This window comes from Drosophila gunungcola (genome assembly GCF_025200985.1).
Source record: "Drosophila gunungcola strain Sukarami chromosome X unlocalized genomic scaffold, Dgunungcola_SK_2 000049F, whole genome shotgun sequence".
Taxonomy (NCBI): Eukaryota; Metazoa; Arthropoda; class Insecta; order Diptera; family Drosophilidae; genus Drosophila; species Drosophila gunungcola.
Genome location: NW_026453193.1, coordinates 317988 through 342691, shown reverse-complemented (window position 1 = coordinate 342691; position 24704 = coordinate 317988). Strand labels below are relative to the sequence as shown.

The 24704-nt window shown below is 37.5% G+C and overlaps 2 protein-coding genes across 16 annotated transcripts in view; both read left to right on the top strand.

The window, feature by feature from the left end:
- Positions 1-24704, top strand: part of LOC128261009 (inhibitory POU protein) — a 37173-nt gene that overhangs the window by 8615 nt on the left and 3854 nt on the right. For all 12 annotated transcript variants that reach the window (XM_052994416.1, XM_052994415.1, XM_052994414.1 and 9 more), the window contains one exon: positions 11-187. In XM_052994416.1, the coding sequence (XP_052850376.1) occupies positions 11-187 (177 nt within the window). The remainder of the gene's footprint in view (positions 1-10; positions 188-24704) is intronic.
- On the top strand, positions 15284-17458 carry LOC128261016 (serine/threonine-protein phosphatase alpha-3 isoform). Of its 4 annotated transcripts, none has more exons than XM_052994426.1 (3): positions 15284-15709; positions 15823-15971; positions 16038-17458. In XM_052994426.1, the coding sequence occupies exon 3, from the start codon at positions 16291-16293 to the stop codon at positions 17197-17199; it is 909 nt and encodes a 302-aa protein (XP_052850386.1). In that variant the 5' UTR covers positions 15284-15709; positions 15823-15971; positions 16038-16290; the 3' UTR covers positions 17200-17458. The 4 variants fall into 4 exon arrangements, with proteins under 4 accessions (XP_052850386.1, XP_052850384.1, XP_052850383.1 ...); XM_052994424.1 differs by having other exon boundaries at positions 15820-15971; XM_052994423.1 differs by having other exon boundaries at positions 15284-15713; positions 15779-15971.

The following is a 24704-nucleotide window of genomic DNA, read 5'->3' as shown; positions in this document are numbered from 1 at the left end:
TCCACTCCAGGGTGATATCTTCGCGGGCATCAACGATGGCATCCTCAGCAGAGCGGAGGCTCTGGCCGCCGTCGACATCCAGAAGCATCAAGCCCAGCATGTACATAGCCAAATGCCCTCCCAAATCAAGCACGACGTCATGTACCACCATCACTCCATGAGTGGGCCCCCGCAACGTCCATTACAGGTGAGTCCTGGCCAAGAATACTTCAATTATTTGGGGGAATTCACTAATTCAACCGGAGATTATGCAACATCTTGAACACATCTTTGAGAAAATCCCTAAAGAAACACTTTTGTTCTGGAGATTATGGAACGTCTTCAACGTGCTAAGCGAATAATTAAAACGCTGGAAAAAAATCCACAATTATTATTTTAAGAATATCTTAAAAAACACTTTAGTTTTGGAGATTATAGAACATCTTAATCATCTTAAGCCAATATTATTTCCACAATTCTAATTTGGAAATATCTTAAATGATTAATTAAAACTTAAACAAGAAGGAAAGCAAACTTCGGCAAGCCGAAGTTCATATACCCTTGCAGCTATTGCATTAATTAAATACTTTTGAAAACATTTAAATTATGATTTACTTGAGTATGTGCTAAAAAAAAACATTGAAACTATGATTATTTGCAGCTCAATTATTAGATAGTTATTTTATATATTTTTATTATTTCTATGGGAGCTATATGCTATAGACGTCCGATTTTGATAAAATTTATACCATAATTCTGAAATAATTAAACATTGCTATATGTCGAAAAACTAAACAAAAAATTAAAAAACAGAAAAGTTATAATTTTTTTCATTTATTTTTCCGATTGTTCCTATGGGAGCTATATGCTATAGTCGTCCGATTTTGATGAAATTAAAACCGTAATTCTGAAATATTAAACCATTACTATATCTCGAAGAACTAAACAAAAAATTAAAAAACAGCAAAGTTATAATTTTTTTTCATTTATTTTTCCGATTGTTCCTATGGGAGCTATATGCTATAGTCGTCCGATTTTGATGAAATTTAAACCGTAAATCGGAAATATTTTACCATTACTATATGTCGAAGAACTAAACAAAAAATTAAAAAACAGCAAAGTTATAATTTTTTTTCATTTATTTTTCCGATTGTTCCTATGGGAGCTATATGCTATAGTCGTCCGATCCGGCTCGTTCCGACTTATATACTACCTGCAATAGAAAGACAACTTTTGGGAAAGTTTCATGCAGATAGCTTTAAAACTGAGAGACTAGTTTGCATATAAACGGACGGACAGACGGACAGACGGACGGACAGACGGACATGGCTAGATCGACTCTCCTAGTGATGCTGATCAAGAATATATATACTTTATAGGGTCGGAAACGTCTCCTTCACTGCGTTGCAAACTTCTGACTGAAATTATAATACCCTCTGCAAGGGTATAAAAAGCAACTATCCAAATTAAGCTCATCTTGCTAAAAAAAAAATTTTAAATCTTAAGACTTGTTGTTATTTAAAGGAATTTTAAAACCGCTGGATTACGAGCTTAAGTCTTTGGGAAAACCTTAAGTTCTATACAGTTTAAAAATATTTACTTGTACTGTTTTTTTTGTTGTAATTACTTAATTGAAAATGACTTATTTAGTTCAACTTTGATAAATATTTTAGAAAATTATTTTTTTAAATATTAGAATATCCATGATAACATAATAAAAACGCCCTAGCAACGGACTATTTTTATAACCCATTGATATGGAATGCATCACAGTTTTAGAATCGTGTAGTAGTTTTAGTAGTTTCAAACAGCAGTTTCATTCCAAATCCTTCGCAACTTTGATTGATTAGCCAGGACAGCTAAGCACTCCGAGCCCCAGGTCCGGAAGTGGAAGCCCAATGGTTGATTGAACCCAACCAGGACCCCCTCCTTTTTTTGCGGTCACCTGTGTGTTTGTGTGTGGATCGGACATGGCGTATTAGCCAATGTCTAGAATGTTGGGCTGCAAATTATGAAAGTCACTCCCCGATAAAGAGGGGTTTTCAGCGGGGAAACGGGAAAGGGGAAAGGGGAAATGGGAAAGGGGAAATGGGAAGGGGGAAAGGGGAAAGGGAAACCGTCGCATTGGGACAGCCGAGAACTTCAATTTCCGTTTTCGATGGTCACACGCATGCCTACCTTATAGATACACACACAAACTACATACCTATATAGATGTAAGTGTGTGCGGTTAATTTGAAATGTTTCTTTAATAAAATTAAAATTGTGACGTGTAAGCCTTCTGGGAACGTGCCACGTGACGGTCGTTTGCCAGGTAAGCACATCATGATTCGTGTCGTTAATTGTATTGTACTTCAACTCGAACTGGGCGTTCCGCAGCGAAGAATTTCCCGTAAGGGGGCTTAAGGCCCAAGTGGTGGTGGTTGCTGCTCTATTAGAAGTTGATTGTAATCAAATTACACCAGCAACCTGTTTTTTTTTTTTTTTGTTTTTGTACCGGTCCTCCAGCTAGTTGTTGGTTGTAGGTTGCTCGTGTTGCTGTTGCTCTTAGCTGACGTTGCTGCTGCTGTTGGTATTGCTGCTACTGTTGCTGTTACTGTTGCAGTTGCCACTTGTTCTCGGCACAATCGAGCATGACGAAAGTGCGCCCTTGCCGCGGTGGTTGATGTGGTTGTCGACCCCTTCCCTCATAGGCAAAACAATCCACCCAACGCCAGTGGCAGTCCCTCCTGGCACATAACCCATGGCCCACAGCCCACAGCCCATAGACCATAGACCATAGCCCTTGGCGCATAACCCATAACCATTCCCAATTGCCAGCGCGTGCTGTCCTTAATTTTTGGCAGGCAGGCAGGCAGGCAAACACACTCGACAGCAGCGCTCGAGAGTTTCGATTTCGTGTTCGGTCTCAGGTGCCGGCCAACTCTATCAATCACCCACACTCCAGAGGCCTCGAAGGCACTCGAACTCCCCCTCCATAATATATATCAGTCCCCATTCCAATGCCCGCACACGATCTCCGATTCGATTGTTAACAAATTGGCTTTTCCGGCAAGTGGTGGGTGCCCATAAAAGGCTTATTAATGAAGACAAGAAATCAAAGAGCTCTCCGCTCGCCAAGTCTCAAATAACAAAAGCAACTTTAACTGATTGGGAAAAAACGACTTGACAAATTGTTTACAAAACAAAACTAGCCTAGAACACAAATATAAAGAATGTAAAACAAAACATAGGATTTAAAAAAATATTTATTGAGTGTGTAAATATCTTGTAAAAAATAAAAATTTTTCAATAGATAAATCTTAAGACTAAATATAAAAATACAATCATTATGAATGGTACAAATAAATTTCAAGTGATATATATTTTTATGCAATAATGATTTTTATTCAGTCTAAAATGACTAATACTTTAATGTAAGACATCACTTCTTGAAATGAAAAAGTATTCTCCTTTTTTTTGAAAAAAAACTATGAAAGTCAAAACATCTTTTGTTTAAAATGTGTCATTCTATACTTTATAATTTCCTTGTAAGAAACAGTTAAAACTGTTTTTGTTCTGTAAACTTTGTTAAACAACTTTTTAAAGCCTTTATAGTTTTTATAAATTGTATTGTATAGTATTTGTAAATTGTCTTCTTCCATTATTTGTATTATTATTTTAGGTCTTGAGATACCGCTTAAACTTTCCAGAACCGCACCTTGATATGTATAACCCTTCGATGGGAGACTTGACACATTGTGTCAACCGCAAACAAGTTCGAAGTTCGGCAACTGACCAACCCAACCATAAGTCCGCAGTCCCACATCAAATATTGAGACCCCAAAACATGGCTATGTGGGAATAACCCAGTGCCAAACAGCTGGACATTCGGTGGCCCATTAGAGCAGATACTATATACTACTAAAACCCAATATTTGGCACATCGATAGCAGTTTATTTTTAATGGCCAGCATAGGGAACGTGGCAGCAGGTTAATTCCTGGATTATCTGGTGCAATTTCTCGCCTATTTAGGCACCAAATCGCGAATGATCTTCGGGCTACCAGATGCTACAGGAAGCTGGCCACTCCTTGATCAAATCATCACTGGACTTCATCTCATCCCCGACGGCAGATTGCTTGGAATGGAGATCGATCTTAAAGTGGGACTTCCATTTTTTTTTACTGACCCTCGTTCGCATTATCAACTAAACCTGCGATGCTGCAGTTCTGTTAACCTCTTATCAATCTCTCCAATTACAAAATATATGACTTTGATTTCGGATCTGACACATTCTCATTTCTGGCCAAAAATAAATCCCTCGGCAACCATGGACTCGATCGGATAGCATTCTTCTCTGTACGTCAAAAGTACTTTTTATTTATTTAAATATTAATCTAAAATTATTGTGTTTTTGGTCATTTATTTTAATTTTGATTTCTCCAATTATGTGCAGGAAGATAAAAGAAGAATAGTAATGGCATCTGAAGCAGAGTATCATAATTAAAAACATTTCTGATCAATTAAAATGTATACCTTTTTCAATAACGTTACCATTTTTAGAAGAATATTTGGCATTAATCATAAAAGAGCCTAGTTATTTTATTTGACAGTAGTGTTTTTGTGTGGGAACAGCTACACCGAAAGAAAAATAGTCATGGATATGCAGCTGTTTTTACTTTTCACTGCAAAAACTTCTAAACAAATTGCGATTTAAGTAACTTCTTGCAAAAGTATCAAAAGGAAACATTTGAAAATAAAATAACACCACTGAACTCAAAATGTAAACTTTTAAGTTTATAAATCAAGCAAAAAATGTATTGGCTTTTGGGCCCATGGTTCAACATAATCTCTTAAAATTAGCAATTTGAATCATTTGTTTGGGTGTAGCCCCACCAGAGTAGTACCTGTTTTCCGAGTTTAAGTTTTGACAGCCTTGGTTTTCAAACTCCGGCTAATTGTACCCCATCCTGCCACCTGAGCTCCCTGCCCTACCATCCCCAAACCCTTTCGCATGTAACACCTCAGGACCCCGAGGAAAAACTCGGTTACGGGGATGGAGAGGTGGGCTGTCAGAAAGTCTGGTAACATGTGTCATAATCGTTATGCCAGAAGACAGAAGGCCCCCAGCGCTGTGGCCCAGCCAACATTACAAAACTCATTAAATTAAACTAATTTACGAGACCGCACAGCCCCAATCCAACTGGTTTGCAACTGGTTTTCGGTTTTGCTAGCATATGAAAAGCCAATTATGTGGAGAGGCAATCGCAATAAAAACGAGGCGCCGGCAAAAGGGTAAACAAGAGTAAATATAATGCTAATTAAAATAATCATATCCATCATAAAACTCGCTGCTCAGTGGGGTGGGTCTAAAGTCTAAAGTCGAGAATCGAGAGTCGAGGGTCTAGGGTTTTGTTGTCAGGTTGTCGGAACATTTGTAACAATTACGGCGGCGGCAAATAGCCATTATCAATTTCATCCCAACTGTGCCAAATGCGCAAGGGAGCAAGTGAGCTCAGTTTCTTTACGGGATGACCACTTTGCTGGCATTTATCACAGATTTTTCCGGTGCCGAACTTATGCTCCGATCTGGTTGTTCCATATTTTCCATATTTTCATGGCCAAGTCCCATGCAACCCTTGTGTGCAGCCCAGCACACTTAATTCAATTTAAATTACACTTACATATTTCCGGCCGGGGCACGGTCATATCCTGTCCATTAGTATTCGCAACATATGGCTCAATTTCCCTCGAATCGTTTTCCGAGCACGCACCGCCCAAAGGGATACTGGGATACAGGGATACAGGGATTCGGGATTTGAGCTGAGGTCTCAGCTACTGCAGGTCCTGTAGTGCCTGCAGTTCAACCAACCACAAGTGGTTTATCATATTGAAATTCATTTAGTGCACCTGTTTGATTTTTCCTGTCCTGAGCCCGTCCTGCGGTCGGCATATTGTTTTGTAAATATCGTTAACTCACTATTGCCACTCCACACGCAATCCAGCAAAGGAAACCCCATTTCCATTTCCATTTCCATTTCCACTTCCACATCCGCTTCCTTTTGGCCCTTTGTTTTTATTTAGTTGGCCCAGCGGCGACAGGCGACAACAGCAAATATTTGTCTTTTGTGCACATTAGAAACAACTTACCGTTAACTAGGGTGGCTGCCAGGGTGGACCTTCGGGGGATCCCCGGCGAGGGCTAACCAAAAAACATATCCTGGGTGCTGATGAAATGTATGTCTATTTATATATGGTAGTCAAGCTAGTTGTGGTGTCAACGTAGTTAAAATAAGGACAATTTTTATGATGAATCTTGGCGACTTCCAGCCGGAGTTTTCTAAAATCAATTATAGGGTCAGCTACTTAAACTTACATAAGACAATACAATGCCACTCATTAATAATCATTTTAAAAATGATAATGAAATGTATGTCTGTTCATAGGGTTCGTAGTTATTGCATTCAAGTCAGTTTTATTGTCAACGTAACACAAAAAAAGTATGATTTAAGTATTTCATTATTTATGTTGTATCATTTGGGACACTTATTATTAAATATTAAATTTTGGTAAACATCAGTTTAACTTCCATCTACATAAACTAACTGCAAGAAAAATATAGCCACTTATTGATTAGAAACAATTTAAAAATCTCAATTCTTATTAGATATGAGTTAGTAATGATTTCAACGACTTATTAACAAAATATTGGCATTGGTTATAAATATTTACAAATAGTTTGCCTCTTAGACCTTTCAATTTAATTCGAATATTTGTTTAGAATTTCCAAACAAATTTAATTGTTATAAAAATATGAAAAGTGACTTTTACGCGTAGTAAGTTGCAATTATAGCACAATCTATACTTAAATCAACACATTAAAGTGTATACATATGTAAGTAAATTAAATCTGTTGTCCTAAAAACAATATCTATTATTTGATCGGATTAATATATACATTTTTATGTAAATGAAATCATCTTTCCGCAATATCATAAATATTTAAAACGCAGCACATTAAAAGCTTTCAGTTCAGTGAAAAACAAACTAGAAAGTACTCCACTGAAGTGCATTTAACGTACAATAATAATTACTGTCATTTGACAGCATTCAACAACTTTGTTGCAATTTTTCTTAAGACGCTTTGCAAATCGAATTGCAAGCCAAACAGATGAAACTCTACTTTTTTCCTGGAAAAATGCAACATTTTTGAAGCTAAAAAGCCACTAAACAAACTGGCTCTTCAGCAAATGCATTGCACAAACAACTGATGACATTATGCCTCAGCCCAGAAAATCCTCTAAATTGCCCAATTATCGATTGGCGGATTATTTATCGTCTAGCCATTAGAAGCAATGTCTGGTTATCGATTGCGTTGTCATTTATCGCCGGTTTGATTGACTTAATTAAATGTGTAACCAGATGTAATGTTGACCAACAGAGAGCCATAAAAAGCGTAGCCACAATGTGAACTCATCAAATATAGAAGAAATTATGATTATTAATGCATTAACTTTATTTAGTGGCCGGACGGACATGTTGTCGTTGTTGTTTTTGCTTAGATGAAAGTTCAATGTCTGTCTGTGAAGTGAGCATGTTTTTCATTTATTTATTTTATTATTTGCGCTGTGCAGAAAGCTTTGTGTCATCCAGTGACAATTTACCAAAACCCCCACTCTACAGACCTCCACTTTCCCCTCGATGTTTCCTTTATTTATTTATTTATTTAGTTTCCTTTTCTTCATCAATTATTTAGGTCCTGTATGTGTTCGTCTTTTTTATGGCCGAGACAATTGAAGGCACGGAGCACGGGGACATTCACAGGGCGAGTAGGAAAAAAAGAGAAAAAAAAAGGAAAAAAGGAAAGGAAAAGCAAAGAAAAGAAAAGAAATGCCAGGAAACGGCCATCGCTCATACGCCATGTGGCACCGCGTCGTCTTCGCCCTTTCCGCTAGTTAATAGTTCTACACAATTACACGCAACGGCGTATTAGGATTTGGACTGCAAGTTGCACTTTCTCCCTGCAGTTTAATGCATTTTTAATGGCCCGATTCCGAAGAAACCGCTTTTAGTCGTAATCGTTTGATTGGCCAAATTGCAGATTACAATCGGTTCAGAGCTCCAGAGGTAAATGGAAAAAAAAAATTAAACTCTTGCCGACGTCCAGATAATAGCTTTAGTTTACAAAGCTTTCGTTAAACTAAAGTAATTTAAAGAAACTTGAAAAGTCTGTGAAAGTATTCTTTATAGCAAAATAAACCGCGGTTTTAAATAAGGAAATACATCAAGAATCTTTCCCAACAATTTTTGTGGTTACGAAACAGAGTTTTAATGGCTATAGAAACATATTTAATTTAACGAACAATTTATAGAAACTAAAGACAATTTACATTTTTATGCAAATTAAGTCTATAAAATTTAAATATTCGGTAGTCAGTAGTCAATAAGTAAATTACACAAAACTTAGTTTTTGGATTCTTTTTTTTACAAGTTTCAGAAAGTGTTATTTTATATTGAATAAAAACCAATATAAAAAAATATATGTAGAAATATGATTAGTTCATCCCTCGAACGATTTTCAATTGGTATAAATTGGAACGGCAATTAATTTTTAAATTATGTGTTTAAGTCTCCGTTTAATAGTTTTAAGAAATTTGATAAAACTCAGGTCTATCCTTTCGAGAGCGTTTAGCACCATAAGTTGTAACCAACATCTGTCCACACTTACACGCACCTTGATAAATCGGCCCTAACTAAGTCGAACCCCCTGCTGCCCAGATCCCAAACACAAAAAAAAAAGGGTTGTGACAGTTAACAGGTTAACCTGCTTAAAATGCACATCAACGCATCACTTGACCCACAATCCCCGCACTTCTACTGCCACTGCCACTGCCAACCCCCCCGAGTTTTTCCCGGTAATACATGGCATATGTAGATGCCAGACTCTCCGGGACCAACTTTACAATTATCAGTTTCAACTGTGACGAGGGATGGTCGGTCTCGCCAAATATGTTTTTCCTTTTTTTTATTTTTCAACTTGCTGCTTGCTGCTTGACGCTTTTCAATAAGACTGTTATTTACTTACACCGAAGTGAGCATCAAATTGATCGTATTAATGGCCATAACTAGTTTATCCCGCCCATCTTATCAGGGGCGGATTATACACGCAGATTTCCATTACACAACAATGAAATGAGCGGGTGTGGTATACACTCGTATACACTCGTATTCCTCGGGGGGTCGAGGGGTCGAGGGGTTGAGGGGTTGAGGGGTTATCTATCAGCCAAACGGAACATTAATGCAATTTCAATGAACCCTGCCACGGTCAAAACAACGAGCAAATCCGGGGAACACTCTTTTTCGATTTGCGGCTCCTGTCCCGGACGCAAAAACCCAATCCAAAAGCCCAGACCCAATCCAAAAAACCCACCCACCTAGAGCCGCAACCACCACGAGATGCCATTCCACCTGCCCGGCTGTTTGATCCGCTTGTTTTTATGCCCGTACCCATGCCCATGCCCGGCACACAATTTGTTTTAGCCGTGGTGTGGCGTGGCGTAGAGAAGGGAGGGGAGGGGGGAGGGGGGGGGGGGGGAAAGAAAGGAAGGTTATTTTCCCTGATCCCGGGTACGGGTACAAGTCCGGGTACGTCATCTCCCACAGGAATTCCCAGGCAATATAACTGAAAGCAAAAATGAAGATAACAGTCAGCACGGCAAGTGCAAATCCACCCGTCCATTTAACAACTTGTGCCACCCCACACCCATTCCCACACCCACACCCATTCCCATTCCCATTCCCACTCGAAATCCACCTCCTTTGGCCCTCACTTCCATTCCGCTCCTTTTTTTTTCGGCTAAACCAACTAACTGCCTTTTTACTCGACGCGTCTGTGGGCGATTGGCGTGGCCCTGTTTGATGCTTGTAAAGACCACTTTACCCGCTATAATAAAAATAAATCATAATATTTCCTTTGCCCCCCTCCCCCGTGATCTCGCCCCTGGGCACAGTGGGCTGCATCTGCTATTTTGTCAGCTTTAAGCTGATCTTTAAGCAGGTTGGTTTATCAGCTTTGTAACAGGTAGAAGGAAGGGTTTATTTTGAAATTGTCAAGCTGAGTAGCAGGTATCTATTTTTTTCACATTTTTTAGTTATTGGTATTGACATAAGTATTCATTAAATTTGTACAACTTTTATGTAGAGTTCTATTATTATTAATATTCAAAATTACTCAATTATTTGAAATAAAATTAATGTTATTTATTAAGTATTTTATTTGTTATTTAAAATATTATCCGAATTGTCAAATGTTAATTTTTCTTCTTTAAACAATAACTAATTTTGTATCTGCAAATATGAATATGAAAAAAACTTTAGAAAAATGGGAAAGATAATACGTTCGGTTCTTTTCAGCGTAGTGTTCTTTAGAACTATTTCAGTTTCCAATTTGATTGCGATCATATCCCAACCACTGTGCCATTGTTGCTCTTACCTTGCTTCCACCAGCAAATTCTGGATGCTGGCTGCGTACGCTTCCCCGGTTCTTGTTATTCCGGAGGTTGTAACCCCGGATAATGTACTTAATGCATCTACATATTAATGTCGCACCGCCGAAAAAGGGATGGTGAGGGTGAAGGTGAAGGTGGAGGTGAGGGGAAGTGCAGGCGAAAAAACAGGGGAGAAAACACGTTGAAACGAGGAGGATGTGATGTGAAAACCTGTGCAACCCCCGACTCCCTCGTGTTTGCTACTTTGTATGTAATTTCTATTACCACCCCCCACCCCCTTTGGGCATACGTGGAATCCCCCGTGTCCTTGTGTACTTCTCGTTGTGTGTGTGTGTGTGTTTGTGTGTTTGTGTGTGTGTGTGTGTTAGTGTGTGTGTGTGTGCAGCGTGTCGTTGTGCTTTTGGTTGTTGTTTTTATTGCACAGAATGGCGACGCAGCGTGTGATTGCCACTTTCCCTCTGCACTCCAAAAATATATTCCACAATTTTATCGCAAATTAAACATGCAATTCTTTTCAGTTTTAAAGGTAGTGAAAACAAATTTGGAATATTTCTTTCGAATTTACAATTTAAATTGTTAAGAAAACTGTCCAATTGCTTGTTAAGCTGAAAGCAAGTACGTCACTCTTTTTTTTAAGTCTACCATTCTAGTTTTTAAATTAATGACCAAGTTTTTAATAAAAACAACAACAAAAATGTTTAAATTATAAAAAAACAAAGAACAAAAAGGTTGGTAATATAAATGTTTTTTTTTTAAGTATTCGAGGTAACAAAAAAAAAACAAATAAATAATAAGCGTAAATTGTTTCAATTTTTGTTATGCAATTAATATAAGTATACTTTTTACATACTTGTGAATTTATTACGTTTTTAAACTTTTTAAAAAGGAAATCTATATACTTTTCTATAATCTCTAGGGTGTTTTGTTTGTAAAAACTCAACTTTGGTTGATATTTCATGGCTTTTTGTATCTTTGGGCTATACTTTACGAACTATTTAAATGCACTTGTGTGTGTTGTTTGTCAAATATAATATAATTCAATATAAATTATACAATTGTCCCGCACTACATTTCAGTACATTTTTTTCGAGTGTTCCCTACCCCTCCCCCTTTCCACTTTACCCTCCACACCTGAGCACCACCGCTGCACTTGTTCCGTCGCCGTGTGCGTGACGTGGAAAAAAAGAAAACACGCCGGAGAGGAGGGTGGCTGAGTGGGTGGGTGGGTTGGTTCCCCTCCCATGGCCATATTGATATGTCTCCCAGTAGAGCAGGCCGGAAAACAGCCGGTAGAAGAACCGTTAAGCTGGGACCGCAATGTGTAAAAAATTACGAGCAACATAGAAGTTGGGAAACGAAAAAAAAAAAAAAAAAAAAAAAAAAGTAGGGAAAAAAATTAAAGCAGGAGTGGGCGGGAAACGTTGGCAGGTGGTCGCTGGAGGCGGGAAAACTCCGGTCTTGCCGCTTTTCCACAGCTCCTTCGTTATTTTCTTCCTCACGCATGATGAGCCAGCAACAATATGTTGCCATTAACCCTGAAAATTATTGCAGTGTATGCGTGCGTGTTGGTTGTTGTTCGGCGGCAAAGTTTGCGAGTCGTCTGTCAGAAGTCGTACACCTAAAGGAGATTGAAAAATGTTTCGGGAGTATTACCAGAAAAGCAGATCGATCGAATGGCATGATAGTTACAAATACTCAAACTCATGTTCAAACTCATACTATCTACATTTAACTTATTTTATTGTAGTTAGAGTTTTATTTAAGCTAGCTAATTAAAGGAAGATTTTTAGTAATTTTCTCTACCAACTAAAAATGGTAAACTATATTAAATACTAATACTATTTATATATTATTATTTTTTATTGTAGTTAGAGTTTTATTTAAGCTAGCTAATTAAAGGAAGATTTTTAGTAATTTTCTCTACCAACTAAAATTGGTAAACTATATTAAATACTAATACTATTTATATATTTTTTTTTTTATTGTAGTTAGAGTTTTATTTAAGCTAGCTAATTAAAGGAAGATTTTTAGTAATTTTCTCTACCAACTAAAAATGGTAAACTATATTAAATACTAATACTATTTATATTTTACTTATTTTATTGTAGTTAGAGTTTTATTTGAGCTAGCTAATTAAAGGAAGATTTTTAGTAATTTTCTCTTCCAACTAAAAATGGTAAACTATATTAAATACTAATACTATTTATATATTATTTTTTTTTATTGTAGTTAGAGCTTTATTTAAGCTAGCTAATTAAAGGAAGATTTTTAGTAATTTTCTCTACCAACTAAAAATGGTAAAAATTATTTTAATTTTTTTTTTTTTTACATTTTGATTTGTTTAACTGCATACAAATAGCTTTTTGCACAGGGAACAAAAGGGCAACATATTTTTAGTGGTTACTTAAGGAACATGCAGGTTATTCAATTAATATATGATTTAATTTTTGAAATATTTTCATCTAATAAAGGTTTTGGTTTCTAAAAGTTGGTTAGATTTATTAAGATTTATTATTTAATAAACTAACTTTCATACGATAGCAAAACAAATAGCCAGGAATATGTTTTGTATAACCTACAATTTTTAAATTACTTTAAGCAGTAAGAATGTTTTGTGTGCTTCCTTCAAATTTTAATTTAGCTGGTAACAACTTTTAAGTATTATTATTAATATTAGACAAACGAGTCAAACTAAGATTTATTGGTATGAGAAATTTATTTTCCACACTCCCCTGAAAATGTCGAACCTTTTTGCCAGCGAAAACGGCACTTCGGGCAGTGTAGAATGTCCTGGGAATTCCCCCGACATCCCCCTTTCTCCCCTCCCGAGGACGCTCCTGATCGGAAAGGCAGGAGCAAAAGGTAAAAAGTAAAAAGTAAAAGTAAGTAAGGCCACGACTCACATAAAACCGCCCCCCCCCCCCCCTCCCTACTTTTTCCCAGCGCGTCTGGCGGATATAAAAATAAAATAAAATCTATTACGTGGCGAACCACCCCACATTTATGCGGCAATTTGTTGTTTCTTGATTGTGTCTGTGTTTGTGTGCTTGTGCCGGGGTGTGTGTGTGTGTGCTGTGTGCTGTGTGCTGTGTTCTATGCTCTATGTGTGTGTAAAAATAAGCAAAGTGTATCATTTTCCCATTTGTCGACCCCTTTTCGCTTTCCCTGGTCCACAGGCACTTCTCGCACTTTGTCTCAATTCCCAAAACTGTCGCCCCGGCAGTTGCAATTTATGAAGATTTGTGTGTGGCCAGGATATAAAAGCGAAGGGGAGTATCCAGAACTCAGAATTCAGGACTTCAGAACTCTTCAATCCTCTGAAGTCGGCCCCGCCCACTCGCTTACGGCCTCGCCCTTCGACTGCACTTGTTTTGATTTGTTTGGAATAATAACAGATGCTTACCGTTCATATTATTCATTGTTCCAAATTATTAACGCTTGACAATAAAAATTGGTATTTGAGGAGCACTCGAGAAAGGTGCACCCCACGATATACCTATACACACTCGATACGAGAGTATTGGCCTGGGTAAATTGCAATTTGTGCAAATATTTATGTACATTGAAAATTACTCATTTGTGTAACACCAATTAATTTCAACAAACAGCGGCAGCCGTTCAACAATGGCCAAGCCATTTATAAAACTTTGCCGTTGTTGTCCTTTGGCTTGCTGGTTAAACAAATGGCGGGGAAATGAGGTCCTTTGTTTCCCCAAAATAAACGATGCTGTTGCTGTTGCTGTTGCTGTTGTTGTTGATGTTGCTGTTGCTATTGCTCTGGCCATGTTTGCTGTTTGTTTTGCGGTGCCAAGCAGGACACAGGCCACAGCCACAGGATAAAGGATACTTTATACGTGTACAGTGAAGCCAGCCTCCTGTGGCAGGTGCACCCTGCCGAAAAACAGTTCAATCAGTAGTCGCAGTTGTTGCGGTGAAATTGTATATTTTATACGTTATACGTTATATCTTATATATTATATATGGCTGTGGGTGAAAATTGTAGATTGTGCAAAAGTACGATGAACCCAGTTTGTTGCCTCATTATAAGGCCACTGCATTCTCCAACCCACTTCAGCACTGTTTACACTGCAATTTTTCAAGTTGCGCTAACAAATTGCAGCTAATTACAGGCCACACTAAAGAGGCCGCCGAAATGGAATCACCCCGAAATAAGCTCACATACAACAGTGCGGGTAAAATTGGAAGCCCTCGCTGCAAATGGCACTCGAGAACTTCAAGTTTTCCACTCAATCAGAGATAATAAGAACAAATGGGCATGGGATGGACGAGGGTCGCACAATTTCGCAAGGGGAGACCACCTTAAATAATACCTTTCTTGCTACAAATTGAAGAGACGAGAAAGTTTGCAGCATGGTCAACAAAATACGGATACTCATTTCAAGAACTGAAGTTTAAGAATTATTAAGATTAAATATATAAATATATAGCTCTGTAAAACAAGAGTTAATATTTTAAAAATTCAACAGAAAGATTGAACTTAAATCTATTCCTATAGTTATTCGAATTGGTAACAAAATGATACATTAAAGAAAAAACCACAATTGGCAAAATTACTTCCAACAAGTATTTGTTGGATTCAATTTAAATAATTATGGCTCCAATATTTTGCAGTTAAAAAGAACGCAAATTTTATTTATTTATTTAGATGCTTACAACAACAAAAACAGCAATGAGGTTAAAATTTGGTGAATCAAGTTTAATGTAAATCTTACTCCTTAGTGTACAAATGGGTACATTAAATGTCAAATTATATTAGAATGATTATACAAGCTTTAAATACTTTGGAATACACACTAAACATACGTGAAATCAAATGTTATGATATAGTTTGTGAAGAGTCAGCCTTTGATTTTTCATTCATTTAGTTTAAAAAAAAATAAAGGTCACCGTCCCTGAGTCAAAATTTGTTTCAAAATTTCAACGCCACCGCAACTAGTGAAGATTACGTTGAATTTTACGGTTCAGCCGAGAGTGCAGTGCAGATCCTTGTAAGATCTGATAATAATTCTGCATCCGTATCCGCATCCGCATCCATATCCGCAAGCGTGTCCAATTTTATGAGCCTAAAACCACAACAAGGATTTCAGATTGCAAGTAGACAGACATATGCCCCCCAAAAGAGTGAAAGGGAGGGATATAAAGGGAACGAGACCAAGATAAGTAGGTCAAGAATGCAAGAATCGAAAGATTAATGTTCCACATAAAAAGTAAATGTAAAGAGTAAGTCATCAAAAGCTAAGACCATCTCATAGCTGATTAATCTATTACGCGCACATTGAATTACGCTAGTAACTTAAATTTTAAATTAAATGTTTTCGTTTGCATCAAAGTAGAGAGTTGACAAGATCAAGTAGTTATCTGTCAAGAGTTTTAAAGACCCACAAAATCGAAACAAGAAACTAATAAACAAGAAAACATTTTTACATCAAGAATTTGCAATAATAAGAAGTCCCAAAAAGAGAGGAGTTGCGAAGCGAGTTAGGTAATCCAAACAATCCATTATGAAAACGAATAGTTTTGTTCATTCATTATTTTACTGTTAAATCAGGACTGCGAAAACAAATAAAAAATAAACCGATACAATCATACATATAGGAAAAGTTAGCGAGTTAATCGAAGAACAGAAGAGGAGGAGCAACTGAAGCGGCTGGAGTGTGCTGGAGCGGGATCAAGCCGGAATACATCGGTTTTCAGAAGCAGGGGGAATCTCCGAGGAATCAGCACCAACGGCTTCCCAGGCTGCCAATCGATCCAAACCGGATCACGATCACATCGCTGCGGATCGCAAGACCGAGGTCGCCATGGCGGACGTGCTCAACCTGGACAGCATCATATCCCGGCTGCTGGAGGTGCGCGGTGCCCGGCCGGGCAAGAATGTCCAGATAACCGAGGGTGAGATCCGCGGCCTGTGCCTCAAGTCCCGCGAGATCCTGCTGGCCCAGCCCATACTCCTCGAGCTGGAGGCGCCGCTCAAGATCTGTGGCGACATCCACGGCCAATACTACGACTTGTTGCGCTTGTTCGAGTACGGTGGCTATCCGCCGGAGGCCAACTACCTCTTCCTGGGCGACTATGTGGACAGGGGCAAGCAGTCGCTGGAGACCATCTGTCTGCTGCTGGCCTACAAGATCAAGTATCCGGAGAACTTCTTTCTGCTGCGCGGCAACCACGAGTGCGCCAGCATCAATCGGATCTATGGGTTCTACGACGAGTGCAAGCGCCGCTACACCATCAAATTGTGGAAGACCTTCACGGACTGCTTCAACTGTTTGCCCGTGGTGGCCATTGTGGACGAGAAGATCTTCTGCTGCCACGGCGGACTGAGCCCGGATCTCACCTCCATGGAGCAGATACGCCGCATAATGCGGCCCACGGATGTGCCCGATCAGGGGTTGCTCTGCGATCTGCTGTGGTCCGATCCCGATAAGGACACCATTGGGTGGGGCGAGAACGACCGCGGGGTGAGCTTCACCTTCGGCGCCGAGGTGGTGGGCAAGTTCCTGCAGAAGCACGACCTGGATCTCATCTGCCGCGCCCATCAGGTGGTCGAGGATGGGTACGAGTTCTTCGCCAAGCGGCAGCTAGTCACCCTCTTCTCGGCCCCAAACTACTGCGGTGAATTCGACAATGCCGGTGCCATGATGTCCGTGGACGATACCCTTATGTGTTCTTTCCAAATCCTCAAGCCCGTCGAGAAGCGCAAGAAGTAGATCTCCGGAACTATAGCTCCACCGAAACACTTTAACACACCAAACACAACACCACTCCCAATCTCATTCACATACTCGATATAACGACAGAATCGACATAATCGACACATCGACACATCGACACATCGACATCGACATCGACATCGAATCGAATCCAAATCATAACTTTGCTGTCGTCTACTGGTTTCAAGTGGGATTCGATTAACTGATGGTCTTAATCCGCACTTTGCTTGTAAATAAAGACTTCTATTGAGTTCAATTAGTTGTTTAACGATCTTGGGCTTATATTGGTCTGCTGGGATGCTAGACATATTGGCTTAACTGTTACTTGGCCAAAATAATTCGCACAGTCAAAACAAGGACTCTTTGTATTTTTGACAAGGGGTTACTTCATGACGAATTCAACGATGTATGACATTCCAACCGTTGACGATTATTTCCCAGGCTTTTGACGCAAAAACCAAGTTTTTAATGTGTTTTTTAGGTTTTTTTGGCGATTTTTTAAACAACATTTTTTCTGAAGAGTCTTTTTGTTGTAACTTTGCCAAAATAATACCCAAAGTCAAACGAGTTGCTATTTTGAACAGCTGGCATCCTATGCCATCCATCCCTGATCGATTAAAAACAATTAATTTAGTTTTGACAAAAAAACCGAATTTTGAAAAACGTTTTTTGAAAAATTTATTTTTGTCCAAATTTCTGACTTTTTTGTAAGGGGGTACATCATCATTTTTTGCAGAAATTTGAAAATCTGAAAAAATTTTAACTGTGAATGCCACTCGATTGGAAATTTTATTACGAATTCAACGGTGTATGACATTCCAACATTTGACCATTATTTCCCAGAATTTTGACACAAAAACCAAGTTTTTAATGTGTTTTTTGGGATTTTTGGCGATTTTTTCAATTCTAATTTCTCAAATTATTTCTGAAGAGTCTTTTTGTTGTAACTTTGCCAAAATAAGACCCAAATTCAAAAGAGTTGCAATTTTGGACATCTGGCAACCTATACCATCCGTCCCTGATCGATTGAAAACAATTTATTTAGTTTTGACAAAGAAATCGAAATTTGAAAAACGTTTTTTGAAAAATTTATTTATGTCCAAATTTCTGACTTTTTTGTAAGGGGGTACATCATCATTTTTTGCAGAAATTTGAAAATCTGAAAAAATTTTAACTGTGAATGCCACTCGATTGGAAATTTTATTACGAATTCAATGGTGTATGACATTCCAACATTTGACCATTATTTCCCAGGCTTTTGACGCAAAAACCAAGTTTTAAATGTGTTTTTTAGGTTTTTTGGCGATTTTTTAAACAACATTTTTTCTGAAGAGTCTTTTTGTTGTAACTTTGCCAAAATAAGACCCAAAGTCAAACGAGTTGCTATTTTGAACAGCTGGCATTCTATGCCATCCATCCCTGATAGATTAAAAACAATTAATTTAGTTTTGACAAAAAAAACCGAATTTTGAAAAACGTTTTTTGAAAAATTTATTTTTGTCCAAATTTCTGACTTTTTTGTAAGGGGGTACATCATCATTTTTTCCAGAAATTTGAAAATCTGAAAAAATTTTAACTGTGAATGCCACTCGATTGGAAATTTTATTACGAATTCAACGGTGTATGACATTCCAACATTTGACCATTATTTCCCAGGCTTTTGACGCAAAAACCAAGTTTTTAATGTGTTTTTTAGGTTTTTTGGCGATTTTTTAAACAACATTTTTTCTGAAGAGTCTTTTTGTTGTAACTTTGCCAAAATAAGACCCAAAGTCAAACGAGTTGCTATTTTGAACAGCTGGCAACCTATGCCATCCATCCCTGATCGATTAAAAACAATTAATTTAGTTTTGACAAAAAAAACCGAATTTTGAAAAACGTTTTTTGAAAAATTTATTTTTGTCCAAATTTCTGACTTTTTTGTAAGGGGGTACATCATCATTTTTTCCAGAAATTTGAAAATCTGAAAAAATTTTAACTGTGAATGCCACTCGATTGGAAATTTTATTACGAATTCAACGGTGTATGACATTCCAACATTTGACCATTATTTCCCAGGCTTTTGACGCAAAAACCAAGTTTTTAATGTGTTTTTTAGGTTTTTTGGCGATTTTTTAAACAACATTTTTTCTGAAGAGTCTTTTTGTTGTAACTTTGCCAAAATAAGACCCAAAGTCAAACGAGTTGCTATTTTGAACAGCTGGCAGACTATGCCATCCATCCCTTAAAAACAATTAATTTAAAAACCGAATTTTGAAAAACGTTTTTTGAAAAATTTATTTGAAAATCTGAAAAAAATTTAACTGTGAGTGCCACTCGATTGGAAATTTTATTACGAATTCAACGGTGTATGACATTCCAACATTTGACCATTATTTCCCAGGCTTTTGACGCAAAAACCAAGTTTTTAATGTATTTTTTAGGTTTTTTGGCAATTTTTTTAAACAACATTTTTTTTGAAGAGTCTTTTTGTTGTAACTTTGCCAAAATAAGACCCAAAGTCAAACGAGTTGCTATTCTGAACAGCTGGCAGCCTATGCCATCCATCCCTGATCGATTAAAAACAATTAATTTAAAAACCGAATTTTGAAAAACGTTTTTTGAAAAATTTATTTGAAAATCTGAAAAAAATTTAACTGTGAATGCCACTTGATTGGAAATTTTATTACGAATTCAACGGTGTATGACATTCCAACATTTGACGAATATTTCCCAGGCCTTTGACGCAAAAACCAAGTTCTTAATGTGTTTTTTGGGATTTTTGGCGATTTTTTAAACAACATTTTTTCTGAAGAGTCTTTTTGTTGTAACTTTGCCAAAATAAGACCCAAAGTCAAACGAGTTGCTATTTTGAACAGCTGGCAACCTATGCCATCCATCCCTGATCGATTAAAAACAATTAATTTAGTTTTGACAAAAAAACCGAATTTTGAAAAACGTTTTTTGAAAAATTTATTTTTGTTCAAATTTCTGACTTTTTTGTAAAAAAAAAATTTTAACTGTGAATGCCACTTGATTGGAAATTTATTGACGAGTTAACCGATGTATGACATACCATGTTTTGACCATTACTTCTCAGCGTTTTGATAGAAAAACTGATATTTATGGTGGTTTTTTTGGGTCTTTGGAGATTAGTAAAAAACCAAAAATCCTATAAAGTCCTTTTTATGTAACTTGGCCAAAACTAGACGTGTAGCCATAAAAATTACTGTTTTGTATAGCTGGCAACCTATACTACCCATCCACAATCGGTTTATAAAAATAAGTTTTGTTTTGATGCAAAAACTGAATTTTAAAAATCAATTTTTGAAAACAAAATTTTTGGCCAATTTTTTGCATTTTTGATAAGGGTGGGGGTCATCATTTTTTGCGAAAATTGGAATATCTGAAAAATTTTTATCTGTGAATGCCATTTTATTGGAAATTTAACGACGAGCTCACCGATGTATGACACTCCATCTTTTGACCATTACTTCTCAGCGTTTTGATAGAAAAACTGATTTTGTATGTGTTTTTTTTTAGGTTTTAGGAGACTTGTCAAAAAACAAAATCCTAAAGAGTTCTTTTGGCTTGGCCAAAATTAGACGTATATCCATAAGAGTGACTGTATTGTAAAGCTGGCGACCTATGCTACCCATCCACAATCAGTTTAGATAAAAAAATCAATTTTTTGAAAAAAATAATTTTTTGACCAATTTTTGCATTTTTGATAAGGGTGGGGGTCATCATTTTTTGCAGAAATTTGAAAATCTGAAAAAATTTTAGCTGTGAAAGCCACTCGATTGGAATTTTATTACGAACTTAACGGGGTATGACATTTCATCTTTTGACCATTAATTCCCAGCGTTTTGATAAAAAAAACAGATTTTTTAGGTGTTTTTTAAGTTTTTAGAAACTTGTTTCCACTTAAATTTGAAAATATGAAAAAAAATTTAAGTGGAAACGCCATTTCTTTGGCAATTTAATGACAAGTTCATTTTTAAAAAAATTTATTTTTTACCAGAACCGATTTTTAAAAATTTTGCATTAAAAATAAAATTTATTTAACGGTTGTTTGCTTTTTTTCCTTGGCCAAATGAGAAGAAGTTAATGTTATTAATAATTAGTTAACAACCAATATTAATTTCTGATATATTCAAGTGGAAAATCTCCGCCACATATACTCTTACAATCGTTTATTTTAAATTCTGCCCTAATGCCAGGCGCAGAAAAGTATGCTACGAAACCTGGCAGAGAAAAAAATCGCCTCCATCTGTTCGTGCTAGGTGACAAAAGTCATCGCCATGATATATTAACAGTGCTTAAAAATTAATGAACAATAACAAAGCGCACATACATGCACACGAAGAACGAAAAGGGAGACCGCGATATGTGGAGAAGGAGAAGAAATGGGAGGAAGCGAGTGCTGGCAGACAGACAACAAACAAAAACAAAGACAAAAGATACAACAAATTGCGCCAAAACGCTTTATTATGTCAAAACAAGATGGAAAAAAATAGAGAAAAGGAACCCAGTGTGACAACAACAAATTACATTATATATATAATGAGGTCATTTGCGCGTAAACAATCAGGGGGGAAATGCCAGAAAGGAAATAGGAAAATAAGTGCCAAGAGAGTGACAGAGATGGAGAGACCCAGTCACATGTTTATCAACAAACAAAAAAATAAATTATGTTCGCAAATTTGTTAATAAATCATGAAGCAAGTAAGAAAAACAATTCTTAGATGGAAAAAAGCTAGTGACAGCGGAATACTCTATTGGAGTGAAGTGAAACAAATAAATATAAAATAAATAAGAAGTATCCTTTTTTATAAACATTTGCAAAAAATAAAAGGAAAAAAAAACTTAAATTTTTCGTAATTAAAACAGATTTCCTTCATATTTGCTTCTTTTTAAAAAAATTTAATTTTAAATCTCTCAAAAGTATAGACTTTTATTTAGAGAATTTCATACTTAAAATGGCGCCTTTATGCACATATACACATTATAAGCTATATGTGATTGATGCTTGGCTGACGCCGCTGCTGCAAAGCAGATATATATAAATTTATATAGCTATATATAGCTATATATATATATATACATGTTGCAGTTGAAAATCAATGCAGACAGCATTTGGCAATTTGGCAGCAGTGCAATTGTTTTCTCTTTTTCCGGTTAGCTACTCGTATTTATTTGTATCCGTTTTGTTGCAAATTGTCTTCTATTGTTGCATTTGATTTGTCCGCCGGCCAAAAAAAAGAGGTGGAGATATGTGGCACGCCACACCCACACCCCACTCACTTACACACCCACTTCGCCATCTCGCTCTGCCTCCGATGCTTCAGATCGGGATACATTGTTTTCAATACACTATAAGAAATGGTACATACACTTCCACTTGGTCAAATTGGTCTAGAACTCAATCTTAAATTGAGATAAACATTTATTTATTTATTTATGAACAGTTACAGATTAAGTCTTAAGAATGTTTTTTTTATATACAAATTTTTTTAACATTCTTAATTTATATAAATGGCTGATTAATTGGTATATTAATATTATTATTTTAATTTATATGCCAAAGAATTAGTCTTTCTTTATTAATTTGTTTCTGCCCCTCCTTTTAGATTCCTTGTCTTCCTTTAATGTTTTTATTGTTTATTTTTCATTTTAAATCATTTTCTTTTTTTTAACATTTAGTTTTTACTAGTTTTTCATCTAGGTGAATATAAAGAATAATATAGTTTTGAGCTTTATTTTAATAATAGAAAAGAGTGTTAAAAAACATTTTTTTTAAATTTAACAATTTTTACGTAGAACTTTATAAAACTTTAATATTTTGAACAATTACGAAACTCACTTAAATTATTTTCTATTACATTTTTTTTATGTAGATTTTTCGTGTGAACCTTAAGTTAGAGCCGTTGGCTCCCTTTGAATAATTTTATTAATTACAAATTATGCGCCTAATGAAACGGCCAGCAGAGGGACTTTTCCGAAGGGGGTGGTGTTGGGCAAGTGGGTTGTTCGCTGGGTGGGTGGATGCGGACAGGGACAGAGACGGAGACGGAGGTAGAAAATGAGGCAGGCGGGTGGGTGGCATTGCGGGTGGACTGTATATCCTTCGATGCTGACGTTGACGTTAACGGTAACGTTAACGCTGGCAGCGACATCGGCACTGCCCACATGAATTTTGCATAAGCCCCAGCCAACCACAATGCAGCACATCTACGGAACTACGGAACTACGGGTCTACGGCGGGTTTTTTGGCTATACGGCTCGGCGGGTCCACGGCCAAAGTCTCCGTCTCCGTCTCCGGATCTCCACTCTCTCTCTCTCTCTCTCTCGCTCGCTCTCCTGCGACCTCTCTCTCGCTCCAGCCTCGGATTTTTGGGTACCGCTTTCCGGTTCTTTTGCGCAGGGTGGTTCTTTGCTCTCTGCGACGACAGAGACGGCACTTATGCGTGCAAAAGAGACGCACGGCCCCCTTCGAATGGCCCAGTGTGAAAGGGATGGACTGAGAGCTGAGCGATTGCGAGAACGAGAGAGCGAGAGAGCGAGCGCCAAGGGTGCAAACCAATAACCGTCAGACTAATTTTGGGATTGGTTTATAATTGAAGAGTTTGCCATTGTATTCGGCACGAAAACATTGGGTCGGGGGTAGTCTTCATCTACATAGTTTTTACCATCCACATAAACACACAAATACGCAAATACATATACATATGTCTTATTGTTCTCCATAGGCCGCTCCTTATCATTTTAGAGTTTTACATAATTGGGTAGGGGTCCGGGTCCGGGTCCGGGTCCGGGTCCGATTTTCCGTAACTGTGTCCATTTTCCGGCTTTCGTCAGTGGGGGCGTGGTATGTTTGCCGACTGTACATAGGAGAGCAGAACTAAGCGCTAGTTTTACCCGCCCGACTGCGCCACATTCACAAAAAGATAAATAAATATGAGTGACCCCACCCACAGCCCTAAAAACCCCCAGTCCCCAATGCACAACGCCCCTTGGCCCATTCAAATGAAAATGGCAGCTGGAAAAGCGGCTGAAACATTCCGGGGAAGCAGTGAAATAGGGAAAGAGAAAGAGAAAGAGAAAGGGAGAAGGGAGAAGGATGAGGAAATAGGGACTTAGAAAGAGCCAGGCAGAGGCCATCCGGGCTATTTGGCGTTCTGTTGTAGCATACTTTTCAGCTGTAATCAGTTTAAATGCTTAACAAAGCAACACAAAGGCAAAAGGAGGGGCACAAGGAGCTGCTGCTCCAGCTTTTTAGTTGCTATTCATATTTGTATAAATAATTGAACAATTCTATAAATGTTTGATGCCTAGACAAAAGAGTTGCGAGCGCCCTCGTATCCGTATCCGTTCCATTTCGTTTCGTTTCGTTTCGCTCTCAGTCGCTTGTTGTTTTGACTGTGTGTGTGTGTGTGTGTGTATGTGTGTGTGTGGGCCTGATTTCCCGTTCAATTAAAGCTGCCAAAGGGGATCCTTTGGCCCAACCGAAAACCCCGCCC